This window comes from Oncorhynchus nerka, linkage group LG27 (genome assembly GCF_034236695.1).
Source record: "Oncorhynchus nerka isolate Pitt River linkage group LG27, Oner_Uvic_2.0, whole genome shotgun sequence".
Classification (NCBI taxonomy): Eukaryota; Metazoa; Chordata; class Actinopteri; order Salmoniformes; family Salmonidae; genus Oncorhynchus; species Oncorhynchus nerka.
In genome coordinates this window covers 42,808,952-42,830,673 of record NC_088422.1, presented here as the reverse complement: position 1 = coordinate 42,830,673, position 21,722 = coordinate 42,808,952, and the positions used below count along the sequence as shown (strand labels likewise).

Sequence of the window (21,722 nt, the reverse complement as noted above, 5' to 3'; positions counted from 1 at the left end):
GTTTACTCTGGCAAATTGGGGGCTGTTTTCAAACCATAAATAAGCAGAGAGAGCCTGACCTTGCTTTGGGATGGAAGTGAGGCCATAAAGGTTAGTAGAGAACCTTGTGAAACATTTTCTTAAGCATATTGAAATTGCCTTATTCTGATTGGTTGTTACAGAACTCTCTGGGGCAGCGTTAAAAGCTCACACTCTGTTCAGATCCCATTTCAGTGCTGAAATGTTCCACAAATCTTTAAAAAATAATATATATATATATATAATAAAACACCATTCCCGAAGACTACTAGTCTTGAATGTGTTGGTGGTGAGCCACCTAAAAATAGCTTGGCTGGTGAGAGGGTTGGTGGGAACCAAGCTGGCAGTTGGAGTATAGTTTCAACCCCAAAACCTGTAGTTCTATTGATCCAAAACCCAAAGTACTTCTCACTGATACAAGCCATTAGCCTTGATAGCAGCACCCTGATGGAGATATTATTTCCTCATAACTGTTAAACCTTCCAAGGGGGTAGTGATGGCTTTTTACTGCCTCTGGTAAATCAAGACGATGATATGAAAAGTAATGAGCTAATCACTCAACGTTGGAACTTCAGGATGCCTTGGACCGACTGTCCGACTGCATCCTCCTAAATTGTACCCTGTCGCCTACATAGTACACTACTAGTCCCATAGGACCCTGGTCAAAAGTAGCGCACTACATAGGAAATAAGGTGGCATTTAGGACAGAATCTCAGAGCTGCAGGAGAGGGGATATTCAAGAAATCTATTGGATCAATGTGACAATGTGTTTCTGTGTGTAACTTTGACAGCTGAAAGCTGCTTCTGAGTCTGTCTGTATTGATGGAAATCATATTTAAAAATGTATGCAGGAGGTCAGAATGGCGTAAGGGGGGTTTATGGCTTATTCCCATGCAAATATGTCATGAATACAAGGATTACAGTAGACTTGATGCTGGCAGGTCCCTGTGTGAAGCTCTCCATATTTTCAATTAGTTATTTACCTGCATTGGCAGGCATGAAAAAAAATCAAATTCTGAACATTTAATTCAAAGCTTCTTCAGAGATAAGACATTCAAGCCTTGAGGCATTAAATCAAAGGCCTACTGTATATATGATTCTGTAAACCTTGGGTATCACAGTGCGACCAAGTGGATATACTTGGGGGGGGGTCGTCCAATAAGCTACCATCTATTCAGGCTCAACATTCAGGTACATTTTTCAGGTACAAGTTATTTTCAGGTACAAGTTATTTGCCTGGAGGAGTAAATTGTTGTCCTGTAAACAAATGGATATACACTCACTTGTGAAAACGTTCTTGCGTGCCGGGGGTCCGCTGGTGTTGTTCTTCACCACCTCCAGTTTGACCTCGTACTCCTGACCAGGTCCCAGCCCAGACTGCTCGAACATGGTGTCAGGGCTGCCCAGGGAGTTCAGAATCTCCCCGTTCTCCTCTTTCTGCCGACACCAAACAACACCAATCATTAAAATGATATGGCATGTTTCATAATGGCACAGTTCCCCTTGGGGATTAATTAAGTACCTATCTATCTAGTGTATCTATCATTACCCACCTCAAAGGCAAGCTTAGGCTTGAGCAGCTTCCCAAACCCTATTCACTTTACAGTGCACTACTTTTGACCACTGCCAATTGGGCTCAGGTCAAAAGTAGTGCACTATATAGAGAGTAGGGAGCCATTTGGGACAATCCCTTGGTGTGGGAATAGGTCAGCCACATCATACTCAGGGGTCCAGTCTGTGATGGTGGAACTATAGTAGGGTGTGTGGGGGGAACTGAATGTAATTAACTGTGGCTTTCATGTCCTATGACTATTTCTCATAGGCTCTTGAAAAGAAAAAAAGCTTTTAGAAACAATAATCATTCTGTGCCTCATGGCTGCAGTACATGGCCATTAGAGCTGTCAATGGAAGCCTCGCAGAACATTCAGTCACATTTCAACTTAGAGACTTAAAGAAAACAGTCTTTGGATACTGTCTCGGCTAAACTATTTTCCATGAAATACTAACCCTGTTTCACATAATCTCCCTCTCAAATGGCACCCTACACCCTATTCCCAATATGGTGCACTACTTTTGACCAGGACCCATAGACCTATAGGGCTCTGGTCAAAAGTAGTGCACTATATAGAGAATTATGTGCCATTTGGGACGCAGGCACATAGCTAGGGCAATTACTGAAGCTTGAAGTGGGTGTCTGTCCTGTTATGGGGCGTATATGGTTTCTTCCACAGGGAAACGGGGATAATGATAGGCTGTGGGCTTCTGAAGATCTCAACCTCCTCCTTGTGGAATAGGGACAGGAGAGGGGCGTGCTGCCCACTCACAGTGTTTCTGAAGATGAGGGATCTACTGTTGCTAATTCACAGTGTTTCTGAAGATGAGGGATCTACTGTTGCTAATTCACAGTGTTTCTGAAGATGAGGGATCTACTGTTGCTAATTCACAGTGTTTCTAAAGATGAGGGATCTACTGTTGCTAAATCACAGTGTTTCTGAAGATGAGGGATCTACTGTTGCTAATTCACAGTGTTTCTGAAGATGAGGGATCTACTGTTGCTAATTCACAGTGTTTCTGAAGATGAGGGATCTACTGTTGCTAATTCACAGTGTTTCTGAAGATGAGGGATCTACTGTTGCTAATTCACAGTGTTTCTGAAGATGAGGGATCTACTGTTGCTAAATCACAGTGTTTCTGAAGATGAGGGATCTACTGTTGCTAATTCACAGTGTTTCTGAAGATGAGGGATCTACTGTTGCTAATTCACAGTGTTTCTAAAGATGAGGGATCTACTGTTGCTAATTCACAGTGTTTCTGAAGATGAGGGATCTACTGTTGCTAATTCACAGTGTTTCTGAAGATGAGGGATCTACTGTTGCTAAATCACAGTGTTTCTGAAGATGAGGGATCTACTGTTGCTAAATCACAGTGTTTCTGAAGATGAGGGATCTACTGTTGCTAATTCACAGTGTTTCTGAAGATGAGGGATCTACTGTTGCTAATTCACAGTGTTTCTGAAGATGAGAGATCCACTGTTGCTAATTCAGTGTTTCTGAAGATGAGGGATCTACTGTTGCTAATTCACAGTGTTTCTGAAGATGCGGGGTCTACTGTTGCTAATTCACAGTGTTTCTGAAGATGAGGGATCCACTGTTGCTAATTCACAGTGTTTCTGAAGATGAGGGTCTACTGTTGCTAATTCACAGTGTTTCTGAAGATGAGGGATCCAGTGTTTCTGAAGATGAGGGGTCTACTGTTGCTAACTCACAGTGTTTCTGAAGATGAGGGATCTACTGTTGCTAACTCACAGTGTTTCTGAAGATGAGGGGTCTACTGTTGCTAACTCACAGTGTTTCTGAAGATGAGGGGTCTACTGTTGCTAACTCACAGTGTTTCTGAAGATGAGGTTCCAGCCATCAAAGGGGATGTCCAAAGGGTCCCACTGAACCTCCACTGCAGTCTCCCTCACTGATGTGAACTTGAGACCCTCAGGCGCAGGAAGATCTAAGGGGATGAGACGGACAAATAAGACCATATTTGATGTTCTGTTTACTTAACCCTCAGGACACCCAGCACATGGTTACATCTCAAATGGCACCCTATTCCCTATACAGTACACTGATTAGACCAGAGCCAGCCCTATGGGCTCTGGTCAAGGTAGTCCACTACAAGGAATAGGGTGCCATTGAGACCCAGACATGGACTCACGGCCAGCTGGTTCCAATGACGGGTAGATCAAGGGCAACATTGAAAAACTGCACCATCCCAGGTACAAATGAGTGATTGAATGAAATTACATTGGCAACAGATTTTCGCATTAGCCCTGTAATCAATTTGTTGATATTAAAAGTTACATTGGATTTTTATTGACTGCCCTTAATGAATGGCATTTGTTGCATTACCCATAGCAGTCAGGCATCAACGGTTAAGGTTGTACAGTGTCCATATTAGGACAGTCTCAGTCAGACTTTAGTCAGCCTTATCAGGAGTGCCTGCTGAGACAGAGAATGTCCGAAAGTGGGCACCGCAGAGGTGCCTGATGGCTCCGGGGTGAATTTTACCCTAGGTACAGATCTAGGAACGGCTTCCCCTACCCAAATCCTAACCATAACCATTAGTGGGGAAAATGCTAAACTGACCCAAGGTCAGCATCCTGGGTCAAAGTTACGCTCCTCCTGACTTACGTGTTGCCACCCTGGCACTGACAGGGACACTCCTCTTGTTGTTGAGAACAGCGAAGACACTGATCAGGTACTCCACACCAGGCTCCAGCTCACTGATGGTGGCAGTCTTCTTGTCCCCAGGCACACGCATGTCCAGCTCCAGGCCCCCAAGGCCGGTTGGCACATAGGTGACCAGGTACTCTGACACCTGCATCTCGTTAACCCAGGAGAGGTCCACTGTCTCCGGAGTGACCTCTAGCACTGTCAGGTCCTTGGGTGGAGACACTGGAGAGACACAAAACAACAACATGTTGGGGGACATATTCATCTTTTTTTACAAGTGATCATTGTTTTTTGTTGTTTATATCATGGAAGCTTGTATATATCATGGAAGCTTGTATATATCATGGAAGCTTGTATATATCATGGAAGCAAGGAAATTCAAATGTCAAGATAGGCTAAGTGAATATTTTTTGTATGAAAATTACAGCAACACAACTACAGTTCAATGGGGGGGGGGGGGCTTCAACAGTATAATTTGACATTTTTCTCTGATCTGAGTTATTTTGCGGCGACTAATGACCTAACTTCAACCAAATCATCAATTCTCCATGTTGAAGCCAGTGGAAAACTTCAACCCATATGTCATCATTCGACAACCACATTAAACTGCAATATTATTAATTTAAAGCAATATAGAACAATGCTGTGAGGCCAGACACATTAGCATTCCAATGAATGTCATCATGTGGAAATGTTCCTTAAAAATATCAGCCAACATAAACAAATGACATCACATCAAACAATACTCTCATCAACCAAAGGATCTCTCTTTCTCCTATATAGTGCACTACTATTTACCAGAGCCGTATTGGCCCTAGTCAAATATAGTCAGTGGTGGAAAAAGTATCCAATTGTCATACTTGAGTAAAAGTAAAGATACCTTAACAGAAAATGACTCAAATAAAAGTGAAAGTCACCAAGTAAAATACTACTTGAGTAAAAGTCTAAAGGTATTTGATTTTAAATATACTTAAGTATCAAAAGTAAATGTCATTTCAAAAATATACTTAAGTATCAAAAGTAAAAGTGAAAGTATAAATCATTTCATATTCCTTATGTATGGCAAACCAGACGGCACAATTTTTATTTTTATTTTTTTTACAGATAGTTGGGCACACTCCAACACTCAGACATCATTTACAAATTAAGCATTTGTGTTTAGTGAGTCCGCCAAATCAGAGGCAGTAGTGATGACCATGGATGTTCTCTTGATAAGTGTGTGAATTTGACAATTTTCCTGTCCTGTTAAGCATTCAAAATGTAACAGGTACTTTTGGGTGTCAGGGAAAATGTATGGAGTAATGTTGTGGAGTAAAAGTTTTCAAAAATATAAATAGTAAAGTACAGATACCCCAAAAACAACTTAAGTAGTACTTTCAAGTATTTTTGCTTAAGTTTTTTACATCCCTGAACATAGTGCACTATAAGGGGAATAGGGTGCCATTTGGGACGCAAGCCTGTGTCTCTTACCCTCAGAGCAGTCTTCTCCGATGAAGCCTTCGTTACACAGACACACTCCGTTCATACATTTCCCCTGGTCCTCGCAGTCTCCTGGACAGGTCAGCAGAGAACAGTCCAGGCCCTGGAATCCCTCGAAGCACACACACTTCCCGTCCACGCAGTAACCCCTCTCCAGGCAGTTATTGGGACACGTCTTCTCATTGCAGTCCTCCCCAGCAAAGCCCTGGTTGCACACACACTGGCCATTGACACAGTGGCCACGGTTCAGACAGTTGTTGGGACAAGTCAGCTCACTGCATTCTTTGCCTGTGAAGCCCACAAAGCACACACACTTGCCATCAACACACTCGCCGTGTCCCAGGCAGTCTTTGGGGCAGGTCTTGATGCTGCAGTCATCCCCCGCAAAGCCTTTACTGCACACACACTCTCCGTTCACACAGCTCCCTTGGTTCAGACACTTCATAGGGCAGGAGATTTCAGAACAGTCCTCGCCCTCAAATCCTGCATTGCAGACACACTCTCCATTGACACACTGGCCTCTGTTGCTGCAGTTGTCTGGGCAGGACAAAATGGAACAGTCCACTCCCTCGAAGCCTGGGTCGCAGATGCACCTCCCGTTGAAACAGTGGCCTCTCTCAGTACAATCGTTGGGGCAGGTGAGCTTGGAGCAGTCTTCCCCGCTGTAGCCGGAGTGACACACACACTGGCCGTTGACGCACACCCCGCGGTTGTTACAGTTGCTGGGGCAGATAGGCTCCCCACAGTCCACTCCTGTAAAGCCCTCTTCGCAGAAGCAGGTTCCGTTGACGCAGCGGCCGCGGTCGTAGCAGTCGTTGGGACAGATGAGCTCGGAGCAGTCGTAGCCCGTCCACGGCTCGTCACACACACACTCATCGTCCACGCAGCGGCCACGCCCCAGGCAGTTGTTCAGGCAGTTGGTCTGGGAGCAGTCGTTCCCTGTGAAGCCTTCCTCACAGATACACATGGCGTCGATGCACTCCCCGTTGTCCCCACAGTCCATCTGACACAGCTCCATACTGCAGTCATCTCCATAGAAGCCCTCGAAGCAGACACACTTGCCGTCGATGCAGCGCCCCTGGTCCTGGCAGAAGTTGGGGCACTCAGGCTCGGTGCAGTTGGGTCCCTTCCAGCCGGGCTCACACACACAGCTGCAGGTCTCAGTGCTGAAGTTACCACGGCCGTTGCAGTAAGGCTTGGTGGCCACCTCACCTGAGGAAACATGGAGGGAGCAACACAAAATTCAATTTAGGTGATTATAATAGTAGAAGTTCTACCACAAATATTATGCAAAAAGACAAAGACAAGTCTGAATAGGGGTTATTGATCTTTAGAAGAATTAAGACCAATCTAAAAATGTTATCTAAATCGAAACTACAACTAACTGCCCCGAGAGCAGTGTTTCCACATCCTGGTCCTTTTGTTTTTGTCATAGCACTAACATATGTTATTCAATGAATCAACTCATTATTAAACCTTTCGTTGAATCAGGTGTGTCAGGACCAAGATTGGGAAACACTGGCCTAGAGCGTCTGTAGACCAACTGTGCTATACTGTACCTATAATCTGAGCTCCACAGCAGCTGGTTCCACTGCCACACTGTTCTCTGAGGCTGGACAGCTCAGACTCCAGCATCTCCAACCTGCTCAGGATGTCCTTCATGTCATGCATGGGGTTGTCACAGCCGCACGCCTGCTTGGGAATGTTGATGCGGTGGGTGAACACGATCTGGTTCTCCCCGTCCACCGTGTGCTCCAGGTGCTCTGTGGTCTGCATGTCCGACTGGACTGGACTTCCTTTGGGCTTGATCTCGGTTCCTCCGGGGCTCTCCACGTCTACGGAACACAGGGAGCTGGAGGGGACATTGATGTTGTAGATGTGGTTGAAGACCACTGGCTGGTCAGGGTGGGGCAGGGTCATGTTCTCAGAGGGGTCTCTCAGGGTCTCTCTGCGGTGGCGGATGATCTTCTTGACCAGGCCAGCGCTGGAGAGCTGGAGCAACACGGTCACGGTCACACAGCCTAGGAGTAGGCCTTTCATCACCATGATGACCAGGTCCCGTCAAGTCCTGCTGGGAGAGCTTGTGATCTGTCAGGAGAATGGAGTCGTTCTATCTGTGAGATGGCGAAGATGCCCTTGTATCCTAGAATCAAAGAAAAAAAGAAAGCCTAGTGTGAATCGAAGCCGAAGGTTCAGATAAACTGTATGTAAGAGAGAGTAGGGAAAATAATAGGAGAAAGATTGGAGAACAGTAGCTACTTTATCTATTTATAAAATATTGAATGAACAATCTCAACCCACTCTCAATTCTCAAGTTATGAAACTCATTGTTCATCTTGACATTTCTAGTTTGCCCTTACTAGCCAGTATGGATCTGGCAGGGACCAACACACAACAGCCTGATTCACTTCAGATCATGTGGATACAGTGAAATGTCAAAGTATCCTACTAAAAGCAATTAACATTCCACAGTCTCATTTAACAGAATACCTCCTCCAATACATGATCCTGTTGCTGCCTGCCTGTCTGTCTGCCCTGCCTTTCTGCCTAGTTATCTCCTTGCCTGCCCGCGCCCCATCTCAACCCCCCTGCTCACAGTGGAGGAGACAGACATTTTTTCTGAGGACCAACACTGCAGGGGCAATTACTGCAGGGGTGGAGAGTTGTGACCTTGAGTGCTGCGGGATTTTATTCTCTGTCCGGGTTTCTCATGACAGGCTGCCATGAACAGCAGGCAACACCTGCATGTGGGGAAAATGGAACTAACCTTCTCCCTCCCCTTCCCGACGCCCCAGACCACAACCCAAGCTGACAGATTAAAACCGGTGAGGGGGAGACCATCTGCAGGGTTCCGGCTAGCCTTGCAGCACACCGCGCAGGGTTGGCCGGGTGTTCAGGGCTTGCATCCCAAATGGCACCCTATTCCCTTTATAGTGCATTACTTTTCATCAGAGCCCTGGGCGGCTGTAAAGGGAATAGGGTGCCATTTGGGATGCTCTCCAGACGAACATTCAGTTCAATTTGGTAACATGATTCTTTCCACACCAAAAGTTACTGGGCTGTTTCTCTAGGCTCCCGAGACATGTTGCTTCTTTTAAGAGTAACGGTCTGCTGGAAAATGTGCTGAGATTGAGTTATGGTTTGGAGGCTGGCAGTAAAACCTTGTGGTCTGTCCTTTGATCTTGTTGTTACATAAAAAAATACATGTTAGTGAAAATATGCCCCTCTGTGGGCAGCAGAGCTTGAACGTGGAGCGTACATTACATGTTCTTTATCAACAACAGAACAAATCTGGACATATGGAAGGGGTTTGTAAAGACAATGCTGAACAATCAGGAATTAAGTAACTTTGTGTAAGTTAAGAGTGACATACAATTCAACATGTTTTTTTTACCTTCTCATTATTGGTCAGTATAAGGGGGAGGGTAAATACACATTTAACAATGGATTTCCTGCCTTCAAAGAAGAGGTGTTTCCCCCTAGCTAATTATACAGTAACTTTTTATTTTTATTTTACCTTTATTTAAGTAGGCAAGTCAGTTAAGAACAAATTCTTATATTCAATGACAGCCTAGGAACAGTGGGTTAACTGCCTTGTTCAGGGGCAGAACAACTGATTTGTACTGTGTCAGCTCATGGATTTGAACTTGCAACCTTTCGGTTACTAGTCCAACGCTCTTACCACTAGGCTACGCTGCCACCGTCAAAATGCTGACACCATCTATTTGGTGTTTCTCACCTTCAGTAAGAACAGATACACAGGTTGCTCTAAAAGTAGGATTGCTTTCAGCAGTCAAAATAAAATGTTCTCCATGTGTTCCAAAAAGAGACAATTGTTGCGACTCAACACCAATTCAACATTAACTAGACATGAGCCCCTAGACATGTTCCATACGGGTACGTCCCAAAGGGCACCCTATTCCCTGTATAGTGCACTTCTTCTGACCTGGTCAAAAGTAGTGCACTGTATAGGGAATAGGGTGCCCTTTCAGAATCAGCCATGGATATATAATGGAGGGAGTTCCATTATCGTGGGGTGATGAAAAGGGGGTTACCGCCTTGCCGCAGACAGGGTCAGAGTGACACAGAATATACTAACGGTGTGCAGCGAATCATAAATCTTCTCTACACACAGAGAGCGGGAGCCTGACAGCCAAGACAGCCACTGGCACAGGGAGGTCATGAGCAGTAGCTCCTGTGTGTGAGGAGCCACTGCTCTGCTGCTCTCTGCTCAGTCTCCTGAACCTGCACTGACGTGTGATTAGGCTGTCTGACAGATGAGCTCCAGTCCCAGGGATAGAGCGAACGGGATCCCACGGCTGATCTCAGCTTCAGCAGCCAGCCCCTGATTAGACAGACAGGGATGAGTGCCTCCGTGATGGACGCACAGTAAGAGCACTAATGTAGCCTGCTGATGGGAGCGCTGAGATCTGGGCCCTCGGGGGCACGAAAAAGCTACCCCCCCCACCTCACAGGCATACATGCAGGCACACACACACACACACACACACACACACACACACACACACACACACACACACACACACACACACACACACACACACACACACACACACACAAACCACACACTTGCTCCGCTGTGCCTGAGCATCGCAAACCAGGGATTAAATCAACAAAATAGCCAGAAAATTGCTTTGAGTTGCTGCTAGGGTTTTAGTTCTGGGCGGATGGTTGGCTTTCTCACTTTGGAGGCTGGCTGGCTTCTCTCCACATGGAACACTTAGGGAACCAACCCTCTCTGAGAGAGCAAACTAGTCTTTGTGCGAGGCATTATTTAGCAAATCTGTGGCTTTGGCGAAACAAGTGGAAAGGAACCAAACGTGTATTTCTCAAATATCCATAGACAGTAGTCTAATATATCAACTACTTGCAACCATAATTTGATATGCTGCAACGGTTATTATTAGATGATCATTGAAATACACCAGACAGTTCTAGCCTTTTTCCCACCATGGGAACAGAGAAAACAACCTCTCCTCCTGGACTTCCGTCAGCAGACCCCTGTGGCCATGGCACTATGCTAATGCAGTTGGTTGCTGGCACACTCACTCGGACTTGACACAATTTGACTGCTGCTACTTTCTAATTCTCTCACTTTTATTTGACTCTATTGTTAGCTTCTCAGACGGCAACAAAGCCAGTTGGCTGCCATGTGGCCAATGTGTGGGGGATTTTACCAGGGGAACAAGAACCTGCTGGCTGGCACACATATTTAGTGCAACTGATCTAAATTAGCCCAGTATTGTAAGAGTGCTGCTGAGCCGGCAACACTTCAGATTTATATCCACCACACACAGAGGATAGCTGGGAATGGTTTCAAACAAAGTCCCCTCTTCTTCCTAAGCTTCTAATTCAAAACGAATTCTAATTTAAAACGCTGCTGTATATACCGTTCTTCTGAGGCAACAATAATGCCTGTCATAGATTATAGAACAAGGTTTCCGCCAACATACATATGCAAAAGTTTGGATTGGTTAGATAAATGAACGAGACACAGTACATCTCAAAACAATGAAGTCAGCATTGGTCTCTGATCATACAGTATCGGTGATGGGGATCACAGTTATAAGAAATAGTGTCCAGTGTGACAGTGACAACTAAATTGACATGATTTTGACTGATCAAATCAGGATGATCCTGCACAAATCTACATGACGAGAATCTAGAAATCCATATCAAACTGATGAACGGTTTTGCCATGTGGGTGTGAATACAATAAGCATGCTTCTTCCCTGGAGAGTGTACGAGACAGAATTGAGACCCGCAGAGATTAAAGCCTACTCCGTTTGTAACGTGGTGTTATTTCCTCTGTATAAACCACGTTTCCATCCACAGCTGTCATGCGAGTAGAATCACACCGTATAAAAAAATACACCGCGACAGCTGTGATGGAAACGGGCAGGTTCGGTACATCTCCTTCCCATACGGTACCTTCCTGACTTCCTCATTTAGTGTCATGTATAAACCATGGCACTGTGTTATCCATCTCCAAACAATGCAAGCGAAGATCCCCCCCCCGTTACCATTACAGTACCAAACGTTCTTTCTTTCTCTGATAAATACTCCTTTCGTCTCTCCGCTGTGTGTTGCATTTGGAGTCTTGGAGGATCTTAATCCTTCAGTAAATCAAGTGAATGCACTTATTTAACACAAGGCAGAAGGAAGAGGATGAGGGTGGAATATAGGGAGTTAGCAAGAGGGAAAACCCGGACACTTCTACAGCCCATTTAAATCCATATAAGCTACAGTGGTGTATACCAATATTTGATTTAATTCCAAATGGCACTCTATTCCCTTTATACTGCGCTACTTTTGACCAGGGCCTGAGGTCAATAGAAGTGCACTATATAGGGAATAGGCCCAAGTTTTGACTTGTGTTAAGATTTGCACTGTAAATGTTCAATCGCTTAGCATCGCTGCTACCATTTCTCACTTTCACCTCTAGTTTCAGGGGGAATAAACACAGAAATATTTTGTCAATGATTGTTTTTCCAGTGGTACCATGTCTTTTTTTCTTTCCTTCTCCCGTCTTTCAGACAATCAGGGCCGGACCTAGCCTTTTGGGGGCCCTAGGTGAGATTTTGTTGGGGGCCCTAGGTGAGATTTGGTTGGGAGCCCCCCCCCCCATTTTGCTATGGGAAGGACAGAACATTTAGCAATTTTATAACTCATTTCATGCAATTCTACTCTCGTTTTGCCATGGGACAGAGAGAAAGTAAGTTGAGACCCTGACTGAGTTCCCTAAAAAAATATGCCCAGGGCCGGCCCTGCAGACACTGGAAGTTTAGAATTTTGAATTCAATCCCGTCAAGGATTTCAGACGTCCTATGCAGAAGCCAGGATTTCTTTCAAACTCAGCCCAGCCTGGCCCCCATGCTGGCAAACTTAATCATCACTGTAGTCTACCTTTACTAATACCCACTGTGCCATATGGTGCAGCCAAGATAAATCACCAGAAAACACCACTGTTCACCATGCACAGTGCAGGCTGTCACTGTGTAGCCTGTTTGGTGAAAGATGCAAGCTATCGATAGAGCAGGAAGGAAGGCAACCATCCTTCTGCACAGCAGGCACGTGTTTTATGACTTAAATGCAAGCTAATACAGATCATGATAGTTTGCTAATGATAAATAGAAGATATGCCTGTGGGATGGAGTATATGGGAAGCATTCACATGGCTGGAGCGTACTACTATCTAGTATCAGTAAGATAAACTCCACAACAAACAAACTGAATATTGAAGCAGATTGGCCCACTTGATGTGTAAAAACGGTAAATATTCAATGACTTCTTCAACCGACCAACTCCCCAGACTATACATCACCAGTATGTTAAACAGGGGAATGTGGAAAAGCATGCTTTTTCTTTTCATTTCTGTAGAAATCATCAAGCTTGCCTAGTTTTGTAGGTCACCCATGACAACAACGAGCTTTCCTTCTTTGCCACACACACTATTCCTTAATCTGGGTCGCTCGTGAGGAGATGAATGAAAAGTTATTGTCTGGAGGATCTTTTCACCTTGAGAGACGCCATACAAAAATGTCTGGGTGGATGGACCAGGCTCAATGACCAGGAAACGTTGCTCCGTCAAACAAAAATGAAACATGCCACACTGCCATACTAAGAGCACCCATTCATTGCAAAGCCAAGAATAAATCGGCTAATAAGTAACTCTCTCATCACATGTCAAGATCCATCTCTGAAGAGAAGCTCCTCAATAAGGCAGTCCTACTGGCTGATATTGAAATGATTTATATGTACATAAATCATAATGAAACGCCTGCAAGTTGAAAGGGGTTCTACTTATGTCCTCTTCTGGAGCAGTTAAAGTATTGATTTGTTTCAATCCCCACCAAGGTCACAATCAGAGAGAGAGAGAGAGAGAGTGAGAGAGAGAGCGAGAGAGCAAGAGAGAGCAAGAGAGTAGCTGAGGACAGCACTATGGCTGCGAGTTATAATCATCAAACACAAAAATGTATTTCCAGGACAACTCATAACATGGATTGACTGCAAAGAGAGAGACATGGGATCGATTGTAAAATGCCGTCCTCTGTTGCAATGTTGCTGCTCCTCAAAATGGGATTTTAAAGTTATCACCTTGCAACAATGGAAGACTCTGTCCTCTCTGTCTCAACCTATCATACAGTGCACGACCTGTGCTGATATTGCACAGGGTTCAGGATGCCCCAGGAATTCATATTTGATAACACAGAGGATGAAGCAGTCAATCAATCTCATCTTATCTGTCCAAAGGGGAGGGGAGGAAGGCACCACATACTGTAGAGCAGGGCTGGGCAAACTTTTTCACTCGAGATTTTGAAATTCAACGGAGGGATGCATTTTTTGGGGGACTAATTGTTTGTTAAAATCAATTTGCCAGGGCTTCCCGAGTGGTGCAGTGGTCTAAGGCACTGCATCGCAGACCTGGGTTCGATCCCAGGCGGTGTCACAGCTGACAGTGACTGGGAGACCCATGCGGCGCACAATTGGCCCAGCATCGTCCGGGTTAGGAGAGGGTTTGGCAGGCCGAGATGTCCTTGTCCCATCGCGCTCTAGAGACTCCTGTGGCGGGCCAGGCGCATGCACGCTGACACGGTTGCCAGGTGTACGGTGTTTCTTCCGACACATTGGTGCAGTTGGCTTCCGGGTTAAGTGGGCATTGTGTCAAAAAGCTCTCGACCGCCTCTCCCGAGTCCGTACGGGAGTTGCAGCGGTGGGACAAGACTATAACTACCAATTGGTTACCATGAAATTGGGAGAAAAAAAGTATAACATTTTGTTTTTCTTTCTTTTTTTGTAAATGTCTTGCGTGCTGGATTAAAGTGCCGTACTTTGCCCCCACTTGCCTTAGAGGGATGAGGCTAACTGACGGGACTGACTGTGCTCATGACCTACAACCCTATAGGAGCCTCAAATGGCACCCAATTCCCTATATAGTGCTCTAGTTTTAAACGGAGCCCTATTGGAGTTGGTCAAAAGTAGTGTACTACATAGGGAATAGGGTGCCCTTTGGGACGCACCCTGCAACACAGTCCACTGCCTCCAAACAAGCCCTCTTAGTCTAGTCTGCTAGTGGACGACTGGACGCCGACGCCCCTTAGCCGTTTATTTTGTCTGGCCTGGACACCCTTAATAAAAGGGCAGTCGGTCGTGGCAGGTCAGGTTTGGGTTCGCTGATTGGATTGTTTTGAGCAGTCATAATAAACACACAATACACTTCCATTTGTTCAGATGAAAGGCCTGGTGGGTCACAACACAGAAACGGACCCTGGCTGGTTATCATGTCTGGCTGTTGGACAAGTCACAGTATTTCCATATTGTGTAAATTTACATGGTGACAACTTTAGTTGAATAATTGCAGAAATGCAATTAAATCCCAAAATATTAACTTTAAGAAACTTTAAATTGTAGACGACTCTCTTTTAATATGCTGGCTTTCAAAACTAAGGGGAAAACACTCCAAGAAGCGAGAATATGAAATCAATTATGTGTTGCAATGTTTTGATTACTTCCCCTCTTGGCATATAGCTTATCAATTTCCCTCTTATGGGAAAAGCATAAAATTACACAAAATGAAAATTAAATCGAAATATGGTCTGGGTTTTTTTCTTGGGATGAATTGGTTTGGTTTCATATAAATTAAGGCCCATGTTATTGGTCCTCCATGACCCTGGTGTATCTGATGGCACACATAGCGCGGGAGTGGGGGGTTGGTGTGTTCACGTCTGATAAGACAGGCCGGGGGTGGAGGACTGTGATACCAGCACAAACACTTATCTCGCAGCACTGTGCTACGTCCCAAATGGCACCCTATTCCCTATATAGTCCACTACTTTGACTAGAGCCCTATGGGGCTCGGTCAAAAGCACTGCACTATATAGGGAATAGGGTGCCATTTGGGACGAAGCCAATACACTGCAGTGAGATCACTTTGCCAAGGGTGAACAGTATCACCCTGACGGAACCACAAGGTTGCCCTGGAGCCCTCCTACCTTATCTGACTGTTACAAAAATAAACACACATTCATTTAACAGAAAAGCCATTTCCAAATCTGACATTGAGATACAAAGACAAAGTGTGATACTGTGCATGCACATGGGAGGGGAATGCCTCGGCAGATATCTGAAGACTCAATTCCATTTTACGATGTCAAGATTTCGCTCATCTCTGGACAGTGAGCCCATCAATATTCTTCACTGCTTCATGGCCCGACGTACAGTAGGTCCGTCTCACGCTGCTCTTATAGCCCAGTCCAGCTGGAGAGGATAGATACTAGTCATTGTTCATGAGCTCTTTTTTTACATGTTGAGGACTGTTGACCTCCTGTTTTTTAGTCTAACCTCATCTGCTACCTTTACAGAACATCTAATCACTCATTTGTCTAGACGGTCTTAACAACTTAACCCTCCATTCATTTATCCCACTTCCTTTCCCTTAGTTTGAGCAATTCCAATAAAATCTGCTTGTGTTGAACTGTATTCCAACTATGTCGTAATGTGGTGAAAAGGTATCTTATTGAGGCTGGCTGATAAACTTTCCAAGTAACCGACACCTTCCGTCTCAGGTCACCAAATCTAGCTGCAAGACGAACTCGACCGAGATCTGATTGCAGTACTATAACAAGAGAGCTAGGAGCTGTGTGGGCTTCATATTAGTTACCTCTAGAGAGTGATTTATTACTTACCAGAGCCCTGGGACACAGCATGCCTGTGTTCCGGGGCCTCTGTGTTACCAACATAGTCACTGCATTGGAGGCGTCCAAGAGATGAACAAATTTGGCTAATAACACGGCTGTGACTCTTTGCCTTCACCAGTGACCCCACATATTGGAATACACCCACCATAGCATAATGTTCCCGGGGTGGGGTTATATAGCTCATACAAGTGTGTGAACGGATGGTAGTACTTCCCATTAGGACACGCGACACACTTTCAGCCCTTAACGACATGCCGACAAGGACAAACAGATGTCTTCATATCACAGCCATAGCTGTGATATGCCTACACATGCAAAAGTGACACTAGGATCACACACGAGTGAAGGGGAAAAAAATCGGACAGCATGATCCAATTCCTTCACAGACATGAAGACAGAAGATACCTCAGCTAGGCTCTTTAGTGGCTTTATAGACCAATAACCTTCCACTTCCTGGACTGTGGTAGGCACAAGGCAAGAACAATCTGGGTGTTCATGTTTACTTGGGAGAGGAAACTATCAACTGTGGACAGAGAATTCCCTTTTCCTGGAGAGGGAGCACCATGTCGTCTGGGGAGCGTCTCGTGGTGCTGCTCCCTGACTTTGCACTGTAGTAGTACATTCAGACAGAGGAGAGGACAACTTCCTCTGTCCTTGGTCCTAGTTCCTCCCTCGCAAGCTGCACTGGCAGCAGTCCAGTATTTCCAATATGGCAAATGTGTTAACGATGTACAGCAGACAACTTGATGAAAAGGTATAGAGTAATAAAAATGATGCTCTCTTCATTCACTTGCAAATTAATCGAAGGGATGTTCAGGTTATTCAAGGACATCCAAAGTACTGTAGACGTATCTTTTCAGGACTGAAAAGAGGGAGATTCTTCACAGCATTGACAGGCTTTATGACTTTCTCCCACCCTATTCTCTAACAGGAAGGAGAGGTTTTCCCACTCGGAAATCGAGGCAGGAATGTTGGCTGTGATATGAAGACATCTGTTTGTCCTTGTCGGCATGTCGTTAAGGGCTGAAAGTGTGTCGCGTGTCCTAATGGGAAGTACTACCATCCGTTCACACACTTGTATGAGCTATATAACCCCACCCCGGGAACATTATGCTATGGTGGGTGTATTCCAATATGTGGGGTCACTGGTGAAGGCAAAGAGTCACAGCCGTGTTATTAGCCAAATTTGTTCATCTCTTGGACGCCTCCAATGCAGTGACTATGTTGGTAACACAGAGGCCCCGGAACACAGGCATGCTGTGTCCCAGGGCTCTGGTCAACAGTAGTGCACTATTTAGGGAATAGGGTGTCATGTGGGACGCACAAACCGGCTGCCAGTGCTTCCCCTCTACTCAGCTCACACATTAGCATCAGAGGAGCATTAAAAACCATCTGTGATTTCTGCACTTTAAGACATTGGATTCTTTTTGAGAGAATCTTTGTGTCTTTGTTCCCGTGGTGATGACTCATCTGTCGGGAGCTTTTTGTCTCAGAGGGGCCGTCACCATCAGGGGCCAATTCTGGGAGTGACATAGGAAAGAGGTCTTTTATAAGGCTTAATACATGCGTATGTGTCACTCTCAAATGTGTTCAGCAAATATAACATGAAAACAAAGCACAAATACAAAGCATGATACTACAGAGGTCAATTTACTGGATCGAAGGCTTAGTCTGTGTGTACATGAAGCAAATAGGTCCTCTCAAAGAGGTAGATTGATGCTATTCATTCATTGTCAATGGTGGGATTTCATGAGTCACAGGAACTCAAACTACTACAAGCACAAACAATTACTTCTTCACTCCAGAAAGGTTTTGGTCTTGCAGTCAAGCTCCACATTGTGGGCTATGTGTTCCCAGGTACTGGGATCTGATTAAATCTCTGTGTTGTAGCTAACATCTGGCAGACAGACATGCCCTACTGCCAGCGGCTGGGACATACAAGGTGATATGCACGACTTCCTTATCAGAAATACCAACACACATTTACCAACCTGGAATAGTCTAAATGAACCGCAGCAGGTCAATTACTGAACATCATTCAATTCAATCAATGAGACATATGCAGGAATGTAATTATGTCATACGGTCAGTGAGAGCAATGACTGTGCAAAGAGACACAGAGCGAGAGAAGGAGAGAGAGAGAGAGAGAGAGAGACGGAAGGGAAGGGGGGTTGCAGTTGTTTGGTCCAGCCCCCCAAAAAATCACCATTTGGTCCTGAGAATCATCCAAATTCAACTCATTTGCTATCCTTCCCTCTCCTCGTGGGCGTGTACAGACCAACCTCTTCAGGTCATCATGAATACACGTGTAAAAACAGTTCATTTCTCCAAGTGCGTTGATTATCAAGCGTGGGGTGTTAGAGGATACAGCTGTCCAAACAAAGGACATTTCCCCACTCGTCTCTGGAACTGGGTGTCACTGTCAATGGGTCCCCCCTCTGCACATGGCAACAGGGTCATAAAACATTCCTACCCCAAGCCTGAGCAACCACCGAAGGCAAGCAGTCGGCACTCAAACGCCACCAATCTGACACTGGCTGTACACACGTCAAGTATATGAGAAAGTGGTTGACAGAGGAAAACCCTACATTGAAGTGTCATATGTCTTAGCTCACGGCGATAGAATAAAAACCCACACAAATAAACCAAGATAACTCATGTCGAAAATAATCCCACAAGCATTGGAATTGTGTGTGGAAAAAGTTAAATATCGGCCAATTAGGTACTGAATATCATTGTGTTGCATGGGTTGAGCCTGTTTCAACCGTTATTTATCTCCCCCTAATTTCGCAATTACCATCCAACAGTATCCTGGGAGTCTCCTCCTTCACTGCACCCCACATCTCCATACATATACACACACACAGCGCCTCAAAATACACAGAGCACACCACACAAATATCTCCACACACACACACACACACACACACACACACACACACACACACACACACACACACACACACACACACACACACACACACACACACACACCACACAAATATCTCCACACACACACACACACACATACACACACACGCACACATGCACACACGCACACACACAGCTCCATACCCATCCTCTCCTCCACTCTCAGTCATCACAGTCACAGGGGTGTAATCTCTTTGTGGGACGTTATCGACAAACCCCCCAATAAGCTCCTTACATCCCTAATTTCTCTCTCTGAGCGTGCTGATATATTTGACATCTGTGAGGAGTGAGGACCACGTGCACACACACACACACACACACACATGCTGAACAGCGTGAACAGTACATTGCTATAGGCTAGAGGGAGGGAGGGAGTCGGCGGAGCTGCCAGCTAGTACTGCGTACCGACCGTACAGTGAGAGAACCTGGAGAGAGGAGAAAGAGTAGATAGAGTAGAGAGAGCAGAAAGAGTAGAGAGAGCAGAGAGAGCAGGGAGAGAGCAGAGAAAGCAAAGAGAGCAGAGAGAGCCGAGAGAGTAGAGAGAACAGGGCGAGAGTAGAGAGAGCAACTCAAATGCACAGCATCTGTCTGTCTTCCGGGCTACAGAAGCCCGCTGTCTGCTGGCACACATTTAGTAGATTTACAGAGGGCTGGACAGACTCAGATCTGGCAGGCTGCAGCAGGCAGCACCCACGGAAACAACCATACCCCTATCTGTACTCCTAACACAACCCGAGCCGACCGCAACTGAACACAACACCTTGCAGAATTATTCAGTAGTTAGCTGATGTCTTGGATCCCTCAATTGACACATTTTCCTCTGTTCAGGTAAGAGCTAACCTCATCCTCAGGCTCTAGAGAGAGAGAGCCGGATGGTGGAGGAGATTCGGTAAGAGCTAAATAGTAGAAGCATGTCAAAAATGTGGTGAACAACATCCTTCATAAACTGTAATGGGCACCTTTGAACATGTAAAGTCAATTTACTGTCGGTAATGATGGAACAAAACCTAGCCGGTCTCAGAAGTGTCTGCTTGTTAAATAATAATGAAGGTAAACAATAAAAGATCCCACTTCGATTGATGAAATCTATCTAATTACAATCCACAGTTTACTATTTCAAAATATGTTGCTACGACAATAAACAGCAATTTCTCTGATGTATCTATAGAATATAGATTGATATCTACATATTTTGCAATAAATACGTCATTTCCTGTGAAGATTTAGAAACCAAAATCATGAAATTGATTGTATTTTCCAATTTGATACTTCTCTAATTTGAATACAAATCCACAGTCACAGTCACACTAACAATAGTCTTAAATGATCTGATTACACAAAACCTAGACATCAGCACTCATTCTATTTCGAACAGAGCATCAAAGTGTTGCAGCCAGGTAAAGACAGGAGCAGCTTACCTTCTACTGAATTCACAGAATCTTTCCACTGGAGCTAAATCAATGTAGTAGAGTTGGGCTCAAATAAAACAAATGTTCTTGTGGGTCTGTCTTTGCCTTCTAAAGCAATGACAGTTATGTCATTTTCCTCTCTTTCTCTCAGTCACTCTATTCCTGCCACCTAGAGAGCCAGCCTGCTGATGCTGTAGCCAGTGAGAGAGAGAGAGAGAGAGAGAGAGCAGCCAGGAGATCTAGGGACTGAGTGAAAGAGAGACGGAGGGAGAATTCCCTTTCTCTTAAACAGTAGACTCTGCGGTCAGACCCCACTCCTACCTAGCGCTCTTAAATACCCCCCCCACCCCTCTTACGGGAAGCTGAGGAGTTGAAACGGGATGCCTCAAGGCTGGCTCCTGCTCGCTCACGGTACAGAGAGGGAGAGAGAGAAAGGGACGGAGTAGACGGGGGGGCATATTAGCCACAAAGTAAGGCAGCCAATGGGAAAAAAATGAGTGAATGCAGGGCCACATTAATATACAATTTTAGACTTGAATATAGAAGAGAAATGCAGCTAGTGACTGTCTCTTTATGATGATGATAATAATAGTGGTGGTGGTGGTAATGATGATTATGATGATGCCAATCAGATCTTTGTCCTCTTATCCCTTCTCACCGACTACCTTCCCCAAGTATACCAGGAGACTGAAACCTCATACATGGCATCATACAGAGCGAGCCTGCTCTCCCTACAGTGCTCCACCAACCACACAGCCCTTGATTAGTGTGTGTTTAGATACAGCCTGCGTCCCAAATGCCACCCTATTCCCTTTATAGTGCACTACTTTTGACCAGGACCCACAGGGACCTCCATCCCTCTGGTCTACACCCAGGTCTGGGGTGAATGTAACACTTCCTTCTTTAGGGTCCACTACAAGTACGCCAGTAGAGCAGAACCCGGT

The 21,722-nt window shown here is 45.2% G+C and overlaps 1 protein-coding gene across 3 annotated transcripts in view; it reads right to left on the bottom strand.

The window, feature by feature from the left end:
• tncb (tenascin Cb) overlaps positions 1–21,091 on the bottom strand; it is a 65,248-nt gene extending 44,157 nt beyond the window's left edge. For 2 of the 3 annotated variants that reach the window (XM_029638267.2, XM_029638269.2), the window contains exons 1-6: positions 20,788–21,091; positions 7,280–7,863; positions 5,712–6,932; positions 4,200–4,463; positions 3,404–3,519; positions 1,302–1,455 (exon numbers count right to left, since the gene is read on the bottom strand). In XM_029638267.2, coding sequence (XP_029494127.1) covers positions 1,302–1,455; positions 3,404–3,519; positions 4,200–4,463; positions 5,712–6,932; positions 7,280–7,766 — 2,242 coding nt within the window. In that variant the 5' untranslated portion in view covers positions 7,767–7,863; positions 20,788–21,091. The remainder of the gene's footprint in view (positions 1–1,301; positions 1,456–3,403; positions 3,520–4,199; positions 4,464–5,711; positions 6,933–7,279; positions 7,864–20,787) is intronic. The other variant, XM_029638270.2, reaches the window with a different exon arrangement.
• Positions 21,092–21,722: the final 631 nt, after the last annotated feature.